Genomic DNA, 22,059 nt, shown 5'->3' with positions numbered 1-22,059 from the left:
TAGAATGGTTGCCCAACTACTTTTCTCTGTTAAGTCAAGGTAATGACAATTAAAGTAATAAGAATTTTAAAATAATTTTTTATGCTTACTAATGAATTGATTTATTATAATATATTAAAATTTAATTTAAAATTAATAAATCTGTTGTTATAATACCAGAGTAGTTCATTTGAAAGCATCACCTCCCCATAAAATTTATTTTTTGTCCGATTTTAACAAATTTCACTCAAGTAAACCTAAACCCCCAATAACAACATAAAAACTAAACATTTTGAAGGATACTCATGAATGTATTTAATATAAATTACTACAAATTATAAAATTTTATAAAATATTTGTCACAAAATACTTTTATTATTTAAAATAATCCTCCTCTTGAATTTATCTCACCCTTTTGATAATCCTTGCTTAAAATTAGAGGTAAAGGTGAAAACATTTTGAGAATGTTGAAAGTAATGGAGACAGCAACCAATAATATACAAACTAAAGGACATAATTTTTTGTTCTATCTCTTTAAATCTTGCCCCCCTAACAACAATAAAGTACAGCATCCTTCTCAACACGTGCTTATCTCCTGATATATTATTAACATAACCCAGTATTGAGACATATTATCAGAGATAGGACCGTCAGTGGAATGCGATTTATGTCACGGTGGCACGAAAAAAAAAAAAAATATATATAAAGGGAAAAATAAAAATAAAACGGGACCGCAGAGAAAGTTCGGCGCCTCAGCTTGGCCGGTAGCCAGTGTGTGCGCCAATTATGGCCGGATTATGTTCGTAGAAAAACGAAAACCGGACCCTTTTTAACCGAAACACCGTATAATCCGTACAATTTGGACCGGACTAACACTTTGTTAGCGCCCGATTTGGGACGCACGCCTCCGTGCCCTCGTACGACACAAACAAACCCTTAAAACTCCACGATTAATCCATTTCGCAGTGCGACTTCGCGTTGCGATATTAAAAACTTGATTCACGCTATAAATTACTAATTAATCCGTTTATTAAGGCGGACTAATTTGAATGGACCAAGAATAAGCATCTGGCGGAGCATTTCGGTGACGCTAAACATCCTTTCGACGCTTGTTACGGAGTAATTAGTGAAATTTCGCTGCGAATTAAATAATATCCATTGGAATAATGAATGTTTTTTTTATTTGGAAAGAACCTTGACGGCGTGCGCATTAATGTAAAGCGGGAACAAAGAGAAAATTTTCATTTGGGTCTTTATATATATATTTCTTCGACTGACTTTTCATTATCGCGTAAATATAATTGGTCGGGTGTTTCGTGGAGAAACACAGAGGCGAATTCCTTTTGAAATGCACGTAGTAAAACGTGATTCAGTTAAAAATTGTAGGTTGTAGCAGTCGCATGTTTCTTGTGTTTCGGATGATTTAATTTGAGGGTTTATCGATTTTCCTTTTGATTTGAAATTGATGCGATCAGCAGACCTTAAACTTATAAATCTAACTAAACCCTTTAAATCTGTAATTAAAATAAAAATATTAATAATAGTACTTCAAGAAATGTTTTCTCAATTCCTAGAAATTATTGAAACACTCACAAATAGAAAAATATGAGGTAAAATATGATGTGGAATTTGAAAATAACAAACTGTGATTAAAAAACTTTGAAACTATCTCATATTAAATTATTATGTTGATTTCATTAAATGTAATATTATATTTTCTCTTATTTAAAAATATAATTTTATATAATTGATGAAATAAATTAATTCAAATTAATTAATTCTTAGTAAATTTAATTGTTTCGTTGTAAAATTTATGAATAGATATTCGTATTAATAAATTCATATAATGTAAACATTTTTTCAGTTAATTTTTTATGAGGAAGTCTTAAATAAAAAATAGTACCTGTTTTTAAATTATGGCGAATGCGCTGTCTGACTATTTTTAATGATTTTGGTAGTCACCTACATTTTATGAGCTATTTATTTTTAATTAATTAATTTTTAATTTAATTAATTACATAATCTAAATAATATTACTTCAAAAAATTTTTACTCAATTCTTAGAAACTATTGAAACACTCACAAATAGAAAATATGAAGTAAAATATGATTTAGAATTTAAAAATAACAAACTGTGAACGAAAAACATTGAAACTACCTCATATTAAATTATAATGTTGATTTCATTAATTGTAATATTATATTTACTATTATTTAAAAATATAATTTTATATAATTGATGAAATAAATTAATTCAAATTAATTAATTCTTAGTAAATTTAATTGTTTCGTTGTAAAATTTATGAATAGATATTCGTATTAATAAATCCATATAATGTAAACATTTTTTCAGTTAATTTTTTATGAGGAAGTCTTAAATAAAAAATAGTACCTGTTTTTAAATTATGGTGAATGCGCTGTATGACTACTTTTAATGATTTTGGTAGTCACCTACATTTTATGAGCTATTTATTTTTAATTAATTAATTTTTAATTTAATTAATTACATAATCTAAATAATAGTACTTCAAAAAATGTTTTCTCAATTCCTAGAAACTATTGAAACACTCACAAATAGAAAATATGAAGTAAAATATGATGTAGAATTTAAATATAACAAACTGTGAACAAAAATCATTGAAACTATCTCATATTAAATTATAATGTTGATTTCATTAATTGTAATATTATATTTACTATTATTTAAAAATATATAATTTTATATAATTTATGGAATAAATTAATTCATATTAATTAATTCTTAGTAAATTTAATTGTTTCGTTGTAAAATTTTTTCATTTAATTTTTTATGAAGAAGTCTTAAATAAGAAAATAGTACCTGTTTTTGAATTATGGTGAATGCCTGTCTGACTATTTTTAATGATTTTGGTAGTCACCTACATTTTATGAGCTATTTATTTTTTATTAATTAATTAATTCAATATTGGGATTATTTCACCATCAATTAGCATTAGTACTTACTTACAGAACTCGTAAAGCCAAACTGAGTTAACAATTTCAAATATCATGAAAGGTCCTGTGTAGTCTGCTACAGTTTCGCATTAAGTGCTTGTTCGAATTTATGTGTGCAATTTAATTCATTTAGTATTCACTTTGTTCATAAAATTTGACCAACCAAAATTTATAATATGTGCTACTGCATAGTTTTCAGATTATTTGTGATTAATCCTGGACAGAAAACGGTACCCAATATTAATTTTGTACGTCAGTAATTGTAGTGTCAAAATATTCGTTCCATTTTATTAAGTCAATAAAGAAGAAGAAAACTTCTTAACGTTTGTCGCTTTTAACAAAATCAAAATTGTATTATCGAATTACAATAAGAAATGTGCGGTAATTAAATTAGAATATCCTAAAAGATCGTCGGGAATCTGCTCGCGCCGGAAATGAAATAAGACCGTATCGGAATAATTCGGTTAAGACAAATGGGAAATGAAATAGATTTCGTTAGCTCCCTCTGCTCTCTGCTCCGGCCTTACATATCGGTCGGCTGAAATATACGATGAAATTAGATTCAGTTGACGTCTGATTCGGATCTCGGTTCCGCAAATGCAAATCGAGTTACGAAGTTTAAAATTATCCTATTCTTAAATGAATGCCAATCGGATGCAGTATTGTGACAGATTCTCTACGCCTGAACAATAATAAATTCACCCTAATAATAAGTTTATTAATTTCGAAGCGAAACAATAAACGAACGTTTAATTAAAACTGACAAAATCCGTTGTCGTAAATGAAGGGGGGCACGGTCTAAAAATATCGCAAATTTCAACGATTTTATGCGATTGATTGAACGTGGAAGTCTTCTTAATAATCCAGGTCAGGTTTATTAACGCGCTGCATGATTTCAATCCCCGCATAGATACATGCATGCATATCTACAACCTATCAATTACTATAATTATTATGGTAGGTTTATTCGGAGGCTTCATATCTGGTCCGCATATCCTAATCGATACATACATAATAAATTAACTAATATGTATCTCGTACCGTCGCTTCCACTTAATGGGCTTGATTTATTGTCGGTCAGCACAAATTTACTGATTACTTTGGAAACGACCGCAATTTTAAACGTATCACAATATTAATAAAACGCCTCGTTTATTATTCATATTTTAGCTGCGTATGCACAATATTAACTATACAATTTATATGTAATTTATAAAATACCTCCTTTATTGGAAAATCCTGAATTGATTGATTTTATCAAGACAGATAATTCAATTCTTCTTAAAAATTTAGAGACATCAAACTAAATATCACATATGATCTTTTTTCAAGTATTTTGTATGTAATGTACTTATTATGGAAGGAGGGGGGACAAAATTGTTGTATGTCAAAATGGAAGTAAATTAAATTAAATAACCAAGTTATCCCTTTATTTTAAAATATTTGATATTCACATAAATGTTTATCGAATTTTTAAACAAATATTTCGTTAAATAAATTTTTGTTTAAAAAAATTGTTTTGCCCGATAATCTGAAATGAAAATTTCAAATTATTATTCCGGAAGTATCTTTGATATTGACATATTACAAAATATAGTTTTTAAATGTTTGAAATTTTTCGACGTTTTTATTTTTAATTTAATTAATTTATTTTAAATAGAAATAATATTCACTTTTAATGATTGTCAAGTAAATACTTATTATTGTAGAGTCTCAAATTTTGAGAAAGCTTTCTGAGGTTGGATGGACGTAAAATGTTTGTCATTACTAAAGTAATTAAAAAAATTATACATTAGGTTTGTTACTTGTGAGACTCATTAGCAAATGTTAAAACAATTTTTATTTTGTAAATATTCATTAGTATTTTATTCCAATCAACTTTACCATGCTTCATTTTGCCATACATATATTTATTTAACTAACTGATTGTTTGAATTATAACAACAGTGTATATTTCAACATTTAATTTCCTTCAAGTGTTTACATTTTGATTTTTATTGAAATACTCAATAGCTTAATAAATTATTATAAATTTTTAAATTAATAAATTACATAAATATCAACTACAATTTTATATATACGTAAATAAAATAAAGATACAGATGATATTTAGTATAAAATTTCAATAGGCTCAATGCTCTTGTAATTGGGACAATAAGTTTAAAAGTGGAAAAAAAGAAACAATAAAAAAGATACTTTACAGTTCGTAATTAAAACTGCTCCAACGAAAGAATATTTTTAAGCCATCTAAATAGATTAAAGCGAGTTATTATAAGTCGCAAAGTCTGAGGCCGCGGATTAACGCTTTTAAAAAAAAGTTAATTTTTCATAATGGTTATTTTTCTTTGTTGCGAAGTTTCACCATATAAAAATTAACATTCCAAGTCGTCCCTCCCGCCACTCTCTTCACGCATTGTATAACTTTAATTAGGACTTCAGTGCGTCCCGGGAAAAAAGCCGGGGGCCGAACGAAAAATTCCGTTGTTGTCGAAATTTACATAAACATACAGCTTAATGCTTATCCTAATCACGTTTTCTTTTTCGCTGATGAGTGCCGGTCCGTTTCGTTTCCAGTCCGGGGTTAACTATTAAAACGGCGGAGTTGGGGTGCATGTAAAAAATTGTTTGGGGCAGGGCGGGGTGGCTTCGCAACTGGAGTGGCAAGTTGGAGGCAAACAAGGATTAAAGAGTGGATTAAGAAGGTGGACGGTTTAAATTCCGACTTAATTTCGGTCATTGAAAAGTTGTAAAGAGCACTCGGGCATAATGAGGTCTCTCTATTGATTGTTTAAATATGCGCCGCGTTTACGCAAATTCCGAGACCCGTTTTTGTTTGCAATCGAAATGGCAATTACGCTGATGGCGGAATCCGCCGCAAAAATGTTTAATTGCTAAATATTTATTGCCGGCGATTGGGTGTTCAAATTGTAAATGCGCCTTCATAAATGACGGATGAGACATAAAAGTATTATTAATGTTGTACGTTGCAATAAAATTAAAATAATATTTTATTTTACACATTTCATTTTGTTGTTAAAATAAATAAAAGACTGAGGAAAACACAGTTTGGCAATTTAATTGATTAGAATATAAAAATATATAAATTCTTATTATTGTTTTGTTTATAATAAGATTGATTATACATTTACATTTGTTAATAGTATGTCAACTCTACAAAAATATTTTATTATTTTAATTTCGTGTGAGGTGACTCCATTACAGCTAATAATATCTTAAAATTATATTTTACAAATTAATACCGATATTTTTGGTATATTATTCCCTGACTCAGATGATAACAACACACAAATTCATTAAAAAAATGCATAATAAATTATGTATTTCATATTCCAATCAAGTTTTCAAATTTCTTTTTCAAATTTTATGATATGGGTAAATTTTTTATTGACTATCTTTGAAGTTCTACAATAAAATTGGGTTACAAATAAAAATGTAATAAATGTATTAAAGGGTTACATTGTATTAAATTCATTTTATGTAAATAATAAGTTTAAAGTCTCTTAGTTTTTTAGTAACATAAAATTCCTGCGGATAAAAAAATCAATTGACAAATTATTTAAAAACAAATATAACAATATATTCAATTGCTTTTTGTTTTGTTCTTAAACACCGTTAAATGTAAATAAATACATACTTTTAAAACTAGAATCTATTAAAAAATTAATAGAAATATTGATGTTTATCGCATAATATTTTAGTAACAACTTAAATATAATAATGATTTACTTTAAATTTTTTTCTTACTAAGGACCAAACAATTTAATGTACTTTTTGAACAGAATAATAATTTTTAATGTAATTTAATGTTTGAAAACCATAGAAAATTGTGTCTGGAAATCCTCAAACATCATTAAAATTAAATTCGTTTGTTAAATTACTTATGAGAGAGAAAAACAAAATAAATTATATATCTACGAAGCATGATGGCGAATAAAAAATGTGTTGCCTTTCATATAATTCCCCCTTAATGTTTTTATTACGTTTGTTCACAAATTTTAATTTAAAAATTCAAGTAAATTCTGTAAGCGAAAAAAGTAAATTCTCACAGATTTTCTTCTTACAGTATTATTCGTAAAAGCAATTCAATTTATAAATTAGAAATGTTAAAATGCAACATTTGCATGAGACGCCATTATTATAATCGTGTTTCATGAAATAGGATACTAAAATGACTAATATTGAAACGATGTCTCCTAATATACAAGGGTGTTTAATAAGTAATTATCCCATCTATCGACAGAAAATTGATACGTTCCACTAGAAGCGGTGACGTCCCAATATATCATTATTTAGTTTGGGAGACTGAAGGCCTCAGTTGGCTTTTATATTCACGACTACGAGGCGTTTAATGCATCCCGTTTGGGTTCCGATGCTTCATTTATCATGTCCCGTTTTATTATCGTCCTGCCCCGTCCCGATTTGTTTCATGGCTCATATTTATCATGACTTTTTAAATCTCCTCGAAAATCCCATAAGAAAACCGCCATCAGTTGATACGTGGACGGACAAATTAATTTCGACGATGGGCGGACGTTTTGTTAAAAACCAGATATGGAAGGCCTACGTCCATATTTCTTGGTTTGTCAAATAATTTTCTACAAAACTGTCATCGTAGGTTGATAATAAAATTTATTCAGTCGAGACAATAAAGATTTGATAGTCCGTAAAATAATGAATTCCCACAATAACGATAAACATACACATTTTAGCCGCTTAAAAATTCAATTTTGCTGTGCGCCGAAAGTGTAAGTCATAATCTTTCCATTGTATTTTTAATTGTGCCTGCCCAAGACCACCGCTTCATCACTAATTTGCATTTAGAGAAAGCTCATAAAGTTGAGAAAGTTTAATGTCTTTGGCACAAAAAGAGTCATTTGCAAATATAAAATGGAAGTCCTATAAATAATTTTCCGTTTTGTGTGTACGGAACAAAACAATTGATAATTAATTCGCAGCCGTCCGTTTTTCAAAACAATTATATTGTTGGATTGGGGAATTTAATTAGGTTTTGCTGAGAGATTAATTAAGAATGAAAATTTGTTTCGGTTTTCTTATGACGATCGGTGGTTATTATTAATTGAATTTTGCACTTTTTAACAAAATTAAAATTTATCACTTGTTTATTAGGCGAAAAATTCTATAGCTTTCAGGACAATTCGTTCACCCTTTGTGAGTGACAAAGGAACAATGCCATACAAAAGTCTATATTTAAAGATTCTTCTTAATCAAGTCCTTACTGTATGTTAAAAAAATATTGAAATTGTTCATTAATAATTTACAAGTGCAGGAAAATTTCTATGTCATGAATATTTTATATGTATTAATATTTACTGGAATATTAAAATTGTATGTTATTTCCACCCAAATTAGAATATTCTAATATAAAGTACAAAAAACTTAAATTAAAAAGTTATAACTACAATCTCATTACGAATTTAATCACATCTTACTTAACTTGCCCAGCTTGATCGTACACGATAATCGTATTTTCTAGTTTAATATCTTTGAGATTTGATGAACATTATATTGGTTTTGCATATGCTATTAAGATGAGGCAGTGCATTGCACTGATTTAACCGAAATGTTTAGTTAAATGGGTTATCTATTTAATTACAGCCTAACCTTATGACGGGTATGATCCTTTCTGCAGGCTATTTGACCTAAATCGAAATAAATGGTTGTAATCTTGTGTGTATTAAATAAAGGATTTTAACAAAGGAATTATTTCTCATTACTATATTATAGAGTTTCAGAACAATGAACTAATATGATTTTCTACTGTTTCAGATGAATTCAAGTCAAAGCTACACGAGTGAAAAATGTACAAATTTAATACTTAATTTAAGTACTACACTATTTTTTTAGAGAATTAGAATCAGAGAATCTATGGCATTAATTTTAATAAACAATGTTATCTCCTGTATTAATTACACAAAATTGCATCAACCTCAAACAGTTTTAAACCAGGAATTAAAATATTACCACTAAATTATTTGGTTCTTTCAAATAAATTTAACTTAACTTGAAATAGACATTTTTTTGTAAAAATATTTTCGAACATTTTTGACCATAACTCAAAGATAAATGAACATTATTTAATTTTGAGATTGGTCTAGTAATTCAGATACCAGCGATTTTAATTACTTGATAAATTCGGTTTTTTATTTGCAAAAATCGATGCTGAAAATTCATATTTTGAGTTGTAATATATTATTAAAAGATATATCATAATAATTTTTTAATATTTAGTTTAATAATAATAAGGTTGGCGTATGTTATCTGATACTTACCTTAAATATACATTTATAAATTTAATAGATTTTAATGAAATAAAAATCATTTGTTCTGATAAAACAAAAATTATACGGAGAATGGGAAACGTGACGTCAATTAATAATAATTATTTTAATTTAAAAATTAAAAAATTCATCCTTGTGGACGTTATGGCAGAATCTCCGACTGAATAATTCCGGAAGTCTTTCCGCCCTCTCCTTTATTACTTAAGTGCATCTCGTGCCGTAAAATCAAAAATATAACATTGTGAGTTGTATTGTTCACGTAAATGAATTCATCCAGCTATCTTTTCCCTAATTAATCTGACCATTTTTCTGCCGTTCTCGCATTGTTATGCATGTTTACAATTAGGTCTGAGCGATGAAGTTGAGCGGCCCTAATGAATACCCAATTGAGGCGTATTAATTAGTGACAGCTTAGAATTTAATTATATTTTAACGGCGAATATTTCGTTTTAATGCGTAATTATTTCAGGTGCCACGACCGAAGTAATTAGAATAACATAACGAGAAATTAAATTTATTTATTTTACATTTAATTATATGTTACTCAAGCAACTTTGTCGCTGTTTAATTAATGTAATTAAATTTTGGGATGATTTTAATGCTTTCTGTGGTGTGAAAAAGATATTTCAATTTTAACATGTTTTTTTACTGACATTCCGTGACAAGACGTCTTAAATTTTAAGATAATTTTAAGTGAACAAAAACAAGCAAATATGTCATTCTAAAAGATAATTTGGGCCATGTCCAAATGAGGCATTCAAGTCCTTTGTTCCTTTCGTAGTATATTACATATTTTATTGACGTTTAGCATGCCCCATAAATTTGGAAAAACAAAAGTGCACCACCAGCCGTATCCTTAATACTCATAAAGAATCATTGCGTTTATCTGAAAAAAATAAATCAGTTTTATGTAGTGTAACGCCGTCCCGGACAAAGAAAAACACATTTCCTAGACAAAAGTTTCATATTTTTTATTAAGAATAAATTGCACATAAATCAAAGAACGATAAACTTTTTCGAAAGACAAATTCCACGACCGTCTCCGGTAATCGCTGCCCCACAGTTTCAGCTTTCGGCAAGAACGTAAATCATCTCAAGTTTTGGCCGCTAAGCGATGTTTAACATACATCAGATACGGTTTTTTGTTTGCCGCGAATTTAATATGCCGGAGAGTGTACGGGAAATATCCAGATAAAGTAAAAAATGTGCAGACGTTGCAGCGTTTCGCCTCTGATAAATTAGGCAATAAAAGGCCACGGTAAATGAATATTTAAACGGGATAACGAACTTATTTTAAATCGGAAAGTGAGTATCCAAAAGTTACAAAATTTATATCTTATGATCACCCACCATAAATCATAAAAGTCATTTGCCAAACTGTCGAATATCTAAAATCGAGATCTATGTAGGTGGGTTGGTGGTACAACAAAGATGAGCAATATAAAATAGGTTTCCGTGATTCTCCCCATTAGTAAATATTTCAATTTGTTGATAATCTTAATGGTCCATAAAACGAAACAATAAAAATATATCCCGGCATAAAATCTCACGAGAAAAAAAAAAAAATATATATAGAAACGTGAGGCTGTGCTAAGTGGGTCAGAGTATGGAATCGGATTTATATAGGATAAATGGCCTCTATAAAACTGATAAAGGTTAAACCAGCAATCAGAAAAATACTCTTTAATTCAACACGTTGGGTATAATAGGTATCGACTTGGGCCCATTCTTCCGCCCTGTGCTAAATTCCATTAGCAAAATGGACTTTTAAAACAGAACCTAGTCGGCCTACGGATCCGTGTGCGAAGCTACCACAGAGACGGAGGTGACATTTGTTAGTTAAGGGTATCAATTTTCTTTACATTTATTTGTGTGATATATAATTACGGAACGAAACGTATTATTTCCTAATATTATTCATGGAAGTTCTTTATAGATGTAATTTAATGTTGAGAATAAAATAGACGTAATAATAAATATTCAAGTCAGCAAACTAAGTTTGACTTAATTTTATAGCACAAACTAAGGGTAAATAGTTAACATTGTGATATGTTTTTAATTTGGACATTTAACATTTTAATTAACTAATAAAAACCATGTTAAATTAATGTCCTGTCATCGCCTGTTGAACGACAGATACATTTTACGGCCTAGTTGGTAAAGTACATGTACGTAAACAAGTTCACATTTGCAGTCATTAGTAAGGCTTGACATTACATGAGTTGCATATTTCACCTTAAAAGAGCTATTTAGGTATTAAAATGTTTATGTAGCGGAAAGTTCTACAATACGACGTAGATATTGTAGACTATCCTGTTTTAGATCATGCATGTAACTTCATTGGAGGGTAGTATCGTCATGGACATCGATAACATTATTACGGATTAATTAAACTTTTATTTTAATTACTGTGGCGGCAGAATAGGTTATTACAATTGGTTTATTACGATGCAGGAATAAATGTTATGGAAGGTCAAGGATCATTTTAGTTCTTACAATACTTTATAGCAAAAGAAAATATAAAAATAGTAGTCTAAAATATTTTAGAAAAATTATAAAATAATTGTAAGTAACCTTAAACTTTTTTAAATAAATATTAGGTCTCTCCAACTAAAGAGAGATCCAATTCTTTTCAAATAAAACTAAATAATAATTAATAAATTAATTAAAAAATATTGAACTAATTTATTTTAAACATTTTGAAAATAATTCTTATGATTTTTTTTAAACAAATTATTTTAATTTTAAATTTTTCCCATTTTTTTTTAACAAAATAATTTTAAATGGATTAAATGTTGGAAATGGATATTTTAATTTAAATTTTTGAAAAATATTTTTTATCAAATTCAATTGATTCGTTATATATTATTTAAATGTTTAAGACAATACTGACAATTTTGATTCATTTTTAAAAAATCTATTTTCAAAATATAATATTTCATTTTAAACTTTTTAAAAACAATTATTATGATTTTTTTAAACAAATTATGATAAATAATGATTACTTTATTTTCTGTTAAATAAATATTAAAATTTTTCAATTATTATTAAACTTTTTCAATAAAAAATCCTAATTCTTTAATAAAAAATAAAAAAAAATATATTAGGGTATTTATTTTAAACTTTTTAAAAATATCTCTAATGATTTATTTATTTTTTCACAAATTAAATATATTTCATTTCAATATTTAAGATAAATTGTTAATTTTTTTAGTCTATATATTTAGACAATTATTCACATTATAATTTATATTTATATATTTTTGAATATTTTTAAAAAACTTAATTTTACATTTAAATATTACAATTTTAATTTTTTCCTATTTTTTTTTAACAAAATAATATGCATATGATTTTAAATGGATTAAATGTTGAAAATGGATGTTTTAATAAAAAAATTTTTAAAAATATTTTTCTGGTTTTTTTATTTTTTAATAAATTTAATTGTTTTTTGTTTGTATATTTTTGAATATTTCTTGAATAATTGAATTTCTTAATTGACGTGTATTTAAATTTATATTCCAATTAAATTTCTGCAAAATTATTATAACATAGTATATCATTTAAACGGTATCGATTGTTATTTAGAATAATTATTATTATATGAATAATAGATGAAAAATTATTGATCAAATTGCATGCAATAAAAAAATAATACAGAACTACTAATTTAGAAATGTATAACTTATTAATGACTTTTAAAACATATTATATAGTGTTTTATTATTAATGAATAATTGTTAATTCAGTTCAATGACATTACTACGTCAATTATGAATTACTATTGAGTAAATTTGATGACACAATAATAGGCTGAACATTTTTTAAATTGGCAACTAAAAAAATGTCTGTCTTTGTGCGCCACTGACTTTAAGGACAGCGCAAAACACGACTCACCGGAATGTTTGTGTATCCCCAGCCAAAAGGCCTTCGGTCCACGTTTATTTATTTATTTCCAATAGTTTACCTTGGCAATCACCATTCCAGATAAGGTAAAGAAGAAAAATAAATGTTAATCAGCAAATGTAAATACAACGAGCTCCATTTATCCTGACCCAGGCTGTCCAAACAATCCTCGCCATGTCTGTTGGGTTTTCTCTAGTCAGACGGAAATGTGGCGGAGGTGCATCGTACGAAACGTGATGTTTTTCAGCGATGACAAACACGTTAACAGATTATGTGTAGGCCGGAGTCTTAACCAAACAATTTCGCCGTCAATTACCCAAAACGTGTAATAACGTACCACCTGTGGGCCCCGATTTTTAAATAAATTATTGGCCTGACAGGCAATTAACCCGCCGACATGCTCCCAACCTCCGCCACTCGGTGCAACAGTGCCTGCGACACCTTCAGAACTATCAGGAGTTGGGAACCGCCGCCAAACATATCTGCGATTCGCCAGCGCCAAGTCGGGCGAATTTACATAGCAAGTCAATTACCCGGGGCAATTCATCATATTTAGAAGCCCATCGACACATTTTGATCCGTGATCCTGTTACACCTAAAATATTCGAAGTCTCGTCGAGTGCACATCCGACGAATACATTTGAATATGTCTTGGGTGTCGAATAAGGTTTAATACGAAACTTGTGTTCTTGACAAACAGGAAATTACTGCCGCCAATATTTACTTCAGCGGGAGCACTGAAGTTAATGCACATGTTTAGTTTTCGGGTACAAAAGCGCAGTTGTTTGACGTTCTAAATCGACAGCTTTTACGATGATCGGAACTTTTCAAATAAAGCGGCTGAGTAATGCAATTTGTCCGATATCACGTGGGTTTATTCCGAAAGAGCATCTTAATAAGCTTAATATTTAACATAAAAGTTCTCGTTATTACCGAACTTCTGTCCACTCTCATTCTCGAAATCGAAGCTCCAACTTTTTCAATACATAATTGATCACTTTGAGACGTCCTCAAAGCAAAGGAAGGTACCAGATTAATATTTAAACAGATGAAGTAACATTTGTACAGGTTGAATAAAAGATTCGTGTCTCATAAAAAGTAACAAAAAGGAGTCATTTATAATCTTTTACTTAAAATTATAATACGTGATAAAAATTGGGCAATATGAGATAATAACATAATGAAAACACACTTAGTTTCAAAAGTCTTGCTTCACCCTGTTAATGATGAATTTATCATTATGAATAACTAATTAAAAATTTAAATAAGAAATTTTATAGGTGATTATATGTAGAATTTGTGATTCAAATACTTTTTGTTGGAATTTAAATATTTAAAAAAGTAAATTGAATATAAAGGAAACATATTCAGTTTCAAAAGTCTTTCTCCATCCTGTTAATGACGAATTTACTACTATTAATAACTAATTAAAAATTTAAATAAGAAAATTTTTAGGTCATTATATGTTGAATTTGTGATTTTAAAATTTTAAGTATTAACAGAAAAATATGAACATTTTAATATAACGTAAATAAATCTTTAAACTATGTATATAGTTTGAAGCCTTTGGTCATTCACTCGTTGTTTTTAGCTGACCACAACGATCAGTGCGTCGAATGACGAGTTAAATCACGTAGCACAAAATTATTGTTCCGCCCACAATCTGATTTATTATATTCAACGTTTTCGTTTTCAACTAAACCGAATATTAGGAAAACTGCACTTGCAAATTCGAATCGATTAATGAAGTTCTCAAGAGTTGTTCAAGTGATAATTACACTAGTCAACTTCCTTAATTAAGAAACTTAGCAAGAGCTAGCAATCATGTGGATTGTGCTTGTAGCTTTTCATCGGGTTTGATGTACAAATGAATTTCTAATGAATACTTTATTGCTATCGATTTTATATGGAAATATATTTTACGCTGATGCTTGACCCAAAATTTTAATTGATTTTCCCAGTAAAATATTGTTAATAACTTAATGATTAACCGTGTCGGGAAGCCGAATTTTCAAGTTGCAAATAATTAGTCTCCATTCAACGAAACTTTCCGATTTAGTTCCAATTATATTCGCGTATTTAAAATATCAACTTCGCTAATTAGGTCTTGCATGGTTTATTCGGCAAATTAAACTGTTTAGATGGATATAAAGCATTTTGCACGGAGAGAAATAAACACTTAAATTCAGTTCAGTTCGTTTATTTCGAAAGGGCTTCGAATTACAACTTCGTTTTTACCCTCTTGTGTTGTTTTGACGCGGCGATAATATGCCAGAAAATAAAGTAGCCTTTCGGCGAAAGTATTTTTAACTTTTAGTTCGTGAACGGAATTTAAAAAAACAGGAAAACATTTAATTGTTGTTCAATTTTAATTTCAGTGCGACTAATTATTATAAGTGCTTCCTGTATTATGACTATTGACTTAAAATCTGTATGATGCATGTTTGGGGGTAATCCTAAGTAATGAATGAAACATTTCCCACCGTATTCCTATTGTCATATAATGGAAATTGTCCCGTCGATCATAAATAAAAAATGGGTAATTCGTATCTGTCTTTCTGTCATTGTTCCGAACTTTTCCAGCAGTTACATAAATACAACATAATTAAGGCCGAGAAGACGAATTTCTCGTTGTCCATCTGCGATAGTGGAATTCCGTCAGACATATGTTTCCGACTTTCTTGCGACAACCGCCCTTTGTGTACACACAACTTTACAACTGATAAGTGTTCGAGACAGTCTCCCTCGAGTCGAGTGGTCGTGGGGGTGGGGAAGTCGCTTCGTTCCGGCATATCTTTTTTATCTCCAAATAATTTGTTGCTTTCATAATGTGTATCAATCAAGATTGCGACCTCAGAAAACGTCAGCGCGCCATGAACGCGACAAAAGGGATTAATCAAATTGAAATGTCGCTTTTTGTAACCGTTTTATGATATCCGGGTAGATAAAGTTTTGACGCAAATTCATTTTTCGCGGATACACTGACTGCACACAATCTTTTGTGGCTTGCATTAGTATTCAAAAAGGGCTTTTGGTTTATTAAAAATCTAGGCAAACTAGGCACAATTTGGGTTGCATTTTAAATGTTTAATTTAATCAAAATATGTAGGTTTGAAACTTTTTGACTCAGGCATGTTTATTGAAATTAAATAAAATACAAATTACTCTTGATAAAATTACTTGGCAATTAAAAACTCAGTAGCTTTGGAGTAGACAATATATATTATTTATTATCAGGTGCTGGTAAAAGTAAATTACTTTTTTGTTCAAGATTTATTTGACATTTTAACATTTTTGTATTCAAATCTATACATTATTTGAAAACTTTTTATATACCTTTTCCAATTAAGCTTTGCATTTTTTCCTATATTGTATTCAAAATATTTTAAAGTATATATTAAAGTTTTATAAGAACCTGATAAACAAAATACTCCAATTTATCTAATCTTTAATTACAAATTAAATTGTTTTTTCCTTTTTTATTACTAAAATGTGAAAAATTTTATTATCCTGTTACATTTCTTCAGTTCCAAAAAACCCAGTCATTTTTTCTCATGGCATAAATTTGGTAGTTAAACGTTGGTCATTTAAATAAAGTTATATGATTTTAAAATAAAATTTCTTGGGTACCAAATATTAATATTATATTTTGGGAGACTTGTACACAAATACTCGAAATTTTACCAACATTAAATTACCTTTATTCACGTTCACATTTGAACTGAATTACTGTATAATTCCGTTGTTCACAATTAGGACCAAACGGACGGATTGTGTTATTAATCCTGCAAACGTGGTTTCCATCAGTTTACAAATTCAAATCAGAAAAAATTCATCTACATTAATGCCGAATTATGCATTCTTGGTTTTCCCTATGATCTATCATGTCTCGTATTTGTATTGTAAACACCGTTTAATGGAATATTAACAATTTCAGCGGCGTTAAACTTAAATGAAGTTGGCGTAGAGCAAGTTCGCGAGTTGGTCGAGTATCGCGTGTATTGCAACGCCCTCAGGACCAGTTCTACGTGGTGAACGTTGTGAACCGCAGTGTTTGCTCAACGCGTAACGCCAGTGTTTGCTTTCTATTTCATTTATTAGTTGGCCTGTGTCAACGGAAATTATGGCCGTATCGGGCAACTACGTGTTATTCCAAGCGGGGCCCCGACACTCTTTGGCTTCGGGATTAAAGCAACAATTGCTTTTTTCCAGCTGCGCGTTCCCGAAGATCTTTCGAATAAGCAAAGGTGGCTTCTTGGAGCCACCACGAAATATATTTCTCTTATTTATGTTATTTCTATTGGTTATTTATATTTAATTTTCTATTAAAAATATTATTTATCGTCGCCAATAATATCACAAACAGTAAGAAAAGTTTAAAGGGCTTATTAAATAAAATATTGTTATAAATAGACAAAAAAAAAAAAATAATCAATAAACTTTCTGTTCATTTGAAAATAAATCTTCAAATATTTATTAGAATTTGTATATTCTTAACGAATAAATTAAGTTCAAAAGATAGAATTGTTTTATAGTCATCATTTTTCAATATGGAGGTATCACTAATCATTTGGATCACACTGTAAATTATTGTGCTTCGAAAAAAATTTAGGTAACAGAAAGTAATTTTTAACTTCATTAATTTTCTATATTATAAATATTTATTTTGCAATTAAAGTATTAAATAAAATAAATTAACTTAATAAGAGATGGTGTAATATGGTTCTTAAATATATATGTACCATATGTATGTATGTTTGTAAATTACCTGGAAAATACATTTTAACATTAATAATAAAACTGTAACAGGCAGAGAATATAGACATTCAAAATCACTTGTTTATCTTATAATTTATTCCGCTCTTCCCATTAATTTGTTTTGCCGAGGATTTGTACTACTTAAATAATAATAAATGGACTCCAGCATGACTCGCTAACGAACCCGAGAATTACTGCGGTAAAAATAAAGAGAAAAACAAAAACTTACCACGTAGACTGCTCCAAGAGGCATGACCAGACATGCCACCATTAAATCAGCCACCGCCAACGAAACTATAAGATAGTTAGCAACGTTCTGGAGATTTCTTTCCAACAGGATGGCCGCAATTACGAACACGTTACCTGAAAACCAACGGAAAATTGTTATTTTTATCGTAGACCGAATTTATTAGCAGGTGGTGGTTTAGGTGTAATTAAGGCCCCGGTGTTTCGATGACCCGACCCGGGAAGTTTATTAAATAAAAGCATGGGGCATAACAATAAAAGGCCGGGCGAATTCGGAGAGATTTATTAAGGAGGGCTACAAGAAAGGAGGCTCCGTGAACAAACGTTTTCATTGTCACATTACAAACAGGTAATTGTGCAATTGTATATTTGATTGCGAAGTGAGGACAAAAACTTCATTCGTGTGTTATTTGTATTCATTAAAAATCCACATAAAATGTTGTTTGTGCTGTGTGGGGACCATAAATATAGTTGTCACTAAAAGGGAGTTTTAAAGAAATTATTTTCTAATTACTCGACACGGCACGGCGCTAAAAGTTTTGGTCTAAACAAGAAACATGTATTTTCTCGTATTTTTCTATTACTTTGTGCAGTACTTTTGTCTTCCAGCAAACTTAGGTTCATATAGCAAGAAATAAAGCAGAATAAACTTCAAAATGAAAATGCATTACTTAGCTTCCACGAAGTATTAAATTTAATCTTAAAAAGAGACGGTCTTATTTGCCCAAATTTTAATTCACCCTAACGAACACACGAAATGACTTTACCTTCCATCTTACTTAAACATTTTTAATTGCTTTTGATAAATGAAGATTCGCAACCGATTCTAGAGCAATATAACTCGCAGCTATAAAGGCGGTTTAACAATTCCTCGTCACTCTGTTTTAAAAAGGCCTTATCTCATCAAATTTTATATCATAATCTCCGTTTGGGATTCAGCGTCGTTCCTATAATTTATTCGGAATTAAAACCAGAGCTCCGACCCATTCACAACTGGATAATTTGAAGGAGGTTTGGTTAAAGAAACTTTTGAATTACCTTTGTACTGTGATTTGACGTTTTATGAAGTTTAAACAGTTTACTTTAATTTTAATGTGTAGGTAATCCTTTAATAGAAGCATTTAAGTGACGAAGGTTGGTTCTAGAAATGGTTTTCAAAATAAATAAACTATTGTCAAAACTAGTAGAAACTAGACCAGATTTTTTCATTAATGGATTCTCAAATTCTGACCATTCATTTTAGATACACTTTGTATTGTACAGTACTTGGTTAAATATTTATTGAACCAATTTTGTATAAATTTTTTTTCAGAAGACATTCACAACAGTACAATTTGGTGGAGGTTTGGTTAAAAAAATTTTGGATTACTTTTCTACTGTGATTTATCATTTTATGTAGTTTAAACAGTTAATGTGTAGGTAATCCTTTAATAGAACCATTTAAGTGGCGGAGGTTGGTTCTAGAAATGGTTTTCAAATAAAATAAAATATACTCAACACTAGTAGAAACTAAACCAGATTTTTTCATTAATGGATTCTCAAGTTCAGACCACTTATTTTAGGAACACTTGATATTGTTCAGTATTCAGTTAAATATTTGTTGAACCAATTTTATATGAAATTTTATTCAGAAATGATAATACCATCCTGCTACGCGGAAACGAAACTTGACTTTGCAGCTCAGGCTGCACATAATTCAGAGCAAGTCACAAGTGAAAACTAAAATCCCCCGCTATTTGTGTCTTTCCGACATATCACCGTAAGTTCAGCGGCGCGATGATAATTCGAAATAAAAAGAATTTCAGTCACAAGGTTTTTACGCCTAGAGGAACATGCGTTTTTATTCAAACACGAGTTTCCATTTCGAGCACGTCCTTAATATCCATGCAACGTGTCAGAAACTATAGTTAATTCAGATACCATCCGGGTGTATGTAGTCAAGTGCCAACAATATCTCCGCCATTCATTTTCTATAATTCCATTAAATATTCCAGCACCATGAATAGTGGGAAATGGAATTACCACGTCCAGAAACTACATTTAGGTTGCGCCTATTTCTAATCAGAATATTAACTGTTAACTCTCTGAAGTGTTGTTAGTGCAAATTGCCTTATTAATTTTACTTAAGGGCGCGGTTTGGCTGGTGTGGGCACTCAGACCACATTCTCGGTCACCGGGTCCTTTCTCAGATGCTTCGTCCTTATGAAATGTTAATTGCTCGTTCCACTATGGATGGGCATTAATTATTATGTATAGGAAATTGGTCACTAAAATCTTACAACAAAATATTTCATGATGAGACTATTACATTACGTGTTGAATGCATTCAGGTGGTACAACAAACTGCTTAAGATGCAATGAAGTAGTACACTTACGTATGCATGGGGCACATCTTGTTCACGAAGCTAATTTGCACAACTTAACTGAAGAGTTTAATTGGTCACTTGGGCAGAGTAGAGAACTCACGGTGGAAAAATGAAAGAATGGATTATCCTATTACAAGGATTGAATTTATGGAACCTTGAATAAATGGCTGTCGGTCAAAATCATGTCTAAATATGGGTATTAATTAAAATATGCTCGTTAATTGCCTCGTCCGAGAAAACCACACGAGGCAATTAATAAATTAGCCAAATACCTTTTTTAATTTAAAAGTTGCTAGTTAAGAATTATGTCGGTAGGTATTTTTGGGGTTAAAGGGGTGCATATTTTAATTCTTTTAATTACTTCCCTGGTACCAAAGCAAAACGGAAATTCCGCCTCCAACCCTCAGGAAACAATAATTATTGTTGCTTATTCTGTGCAAGGATACCCTTCATATTTCTACTTCAAACAAATCAAATAATATTACTAAATGATAGTTCGAAATGAATGGAACAAATGAGGCGGGATGTAAGTTCATTTACGTCTTTTAAATTTTGCATTTCCGGTTGAAGCAGATGCCTTTGATAGAGTGTGACATAAAGACAACGGAATGTACAATATACCATTCTAGCCTGGTGCATTAGACCGTGCTTTCGGATTATATTGCATTATAAATGAAACTCCACCTCACATCCCTTACATTATCACTGCAGTAGAAAAATGCAGTCATGTTTTTTAAAATGTTTAACTAAAAATGTCCGTTGTGTAGTTTTTGTGCAGCTCGTTGCGGCTCTGAAGAATTTCAACAAGAGTAGTTTTCGCTGCAGTTAATCACGTGCTTTGCTGGGACAAAGTTTCCTCTGTGTTTCCGGCTGTTGCTTATTTTTATCACGTGCTTAATAAATTAAAATATCGCATTTCTTTTTATAAATAAACATACTGAGATGAAAGGCTTCCCCAGTAGAGCTTTCTTAGTATGAGCTTTTACTTAAAGATTATATAAAAGCTTTTATTTTATTATGTTCCTTAACTAGGCGAGGAGCCATTTACTATAAAATGAATATTGCGAAACGTGTTGTCATTTACCTTCAATGCATAACAAAGTGAAGCAGTTTCAAACGCCTTTGATATATTAGAATGGAATGTCTAAACAATGATGTGATTAATGTTCTATCATAGTGGACATTTAGAGTATATTGCAGTGCCAGTTTTCAACAATATTGTCACTTACGATCTAAATGTATTGCCTTCATATAACTTCATAGTTCAAGCAAGAAATTAGCTTCCAATTATCTCAGAAATGTCACATTTCATTTAGTTGGATGAACATGGAATTTGTATGTTAATTTTTAATTACAAAAAATTGATGCTTAGATGAAGTATCGAGTGAGATGAGTAACTGTAATAAATCGGAGTCTCACTGAAACGTGCAAAAGCATACCACGTTTGTTTTTTAATTGTCGCAGTAAAAAATGACCGCCGTGTGTCTGTAGCAGCACGTAGGCAACATTCA

At 29.9% G+C, this 22,059-nt stretch overlaps 1 protein-coding gene across 1 annotated transcript in view; it reads right to left on the bottom strand.

Moving 5' to 3' along the window:
• LOC109603405 (5-hydroxytryptamine receptor-like) overlaps nucleotides 1-22,059 on the bottom strand; it is a 120,439-nt gene that overhangs the window by 5,766 nt on the left and 92,614 nt on the right. Inside the window, exon 7 of the mRNA XM_049967796.1 lies at nucleotides 18,166-18,299. Within this exon, the coding sequence (XP_049823753.1) occupies nucleotides 18,166-18,299 (134 nt within the window). The remainder of the gene's footprint in view (nucleotides 1-18,165; nucleotides 18,300-22,059) is intronic.

Source organism: Aethina tumida, chromosome 5 (assembly GCF_024364675.1).
Source record: "Aethina tumida isolate Nest 87 chromosome 5, icAetTumi1.1, whole genome shotgun sequence".
Taxonomy (NCBI): domain Eukaryota; kingdom Metazoa; phylum Arthropoda; class Insecta; order Coleoptera; family Nitidulidae; genus Aethina; species Aethina tumida.
This window is presented reverse-complemented; position numbering and strand designations above follow the sequence as displayed.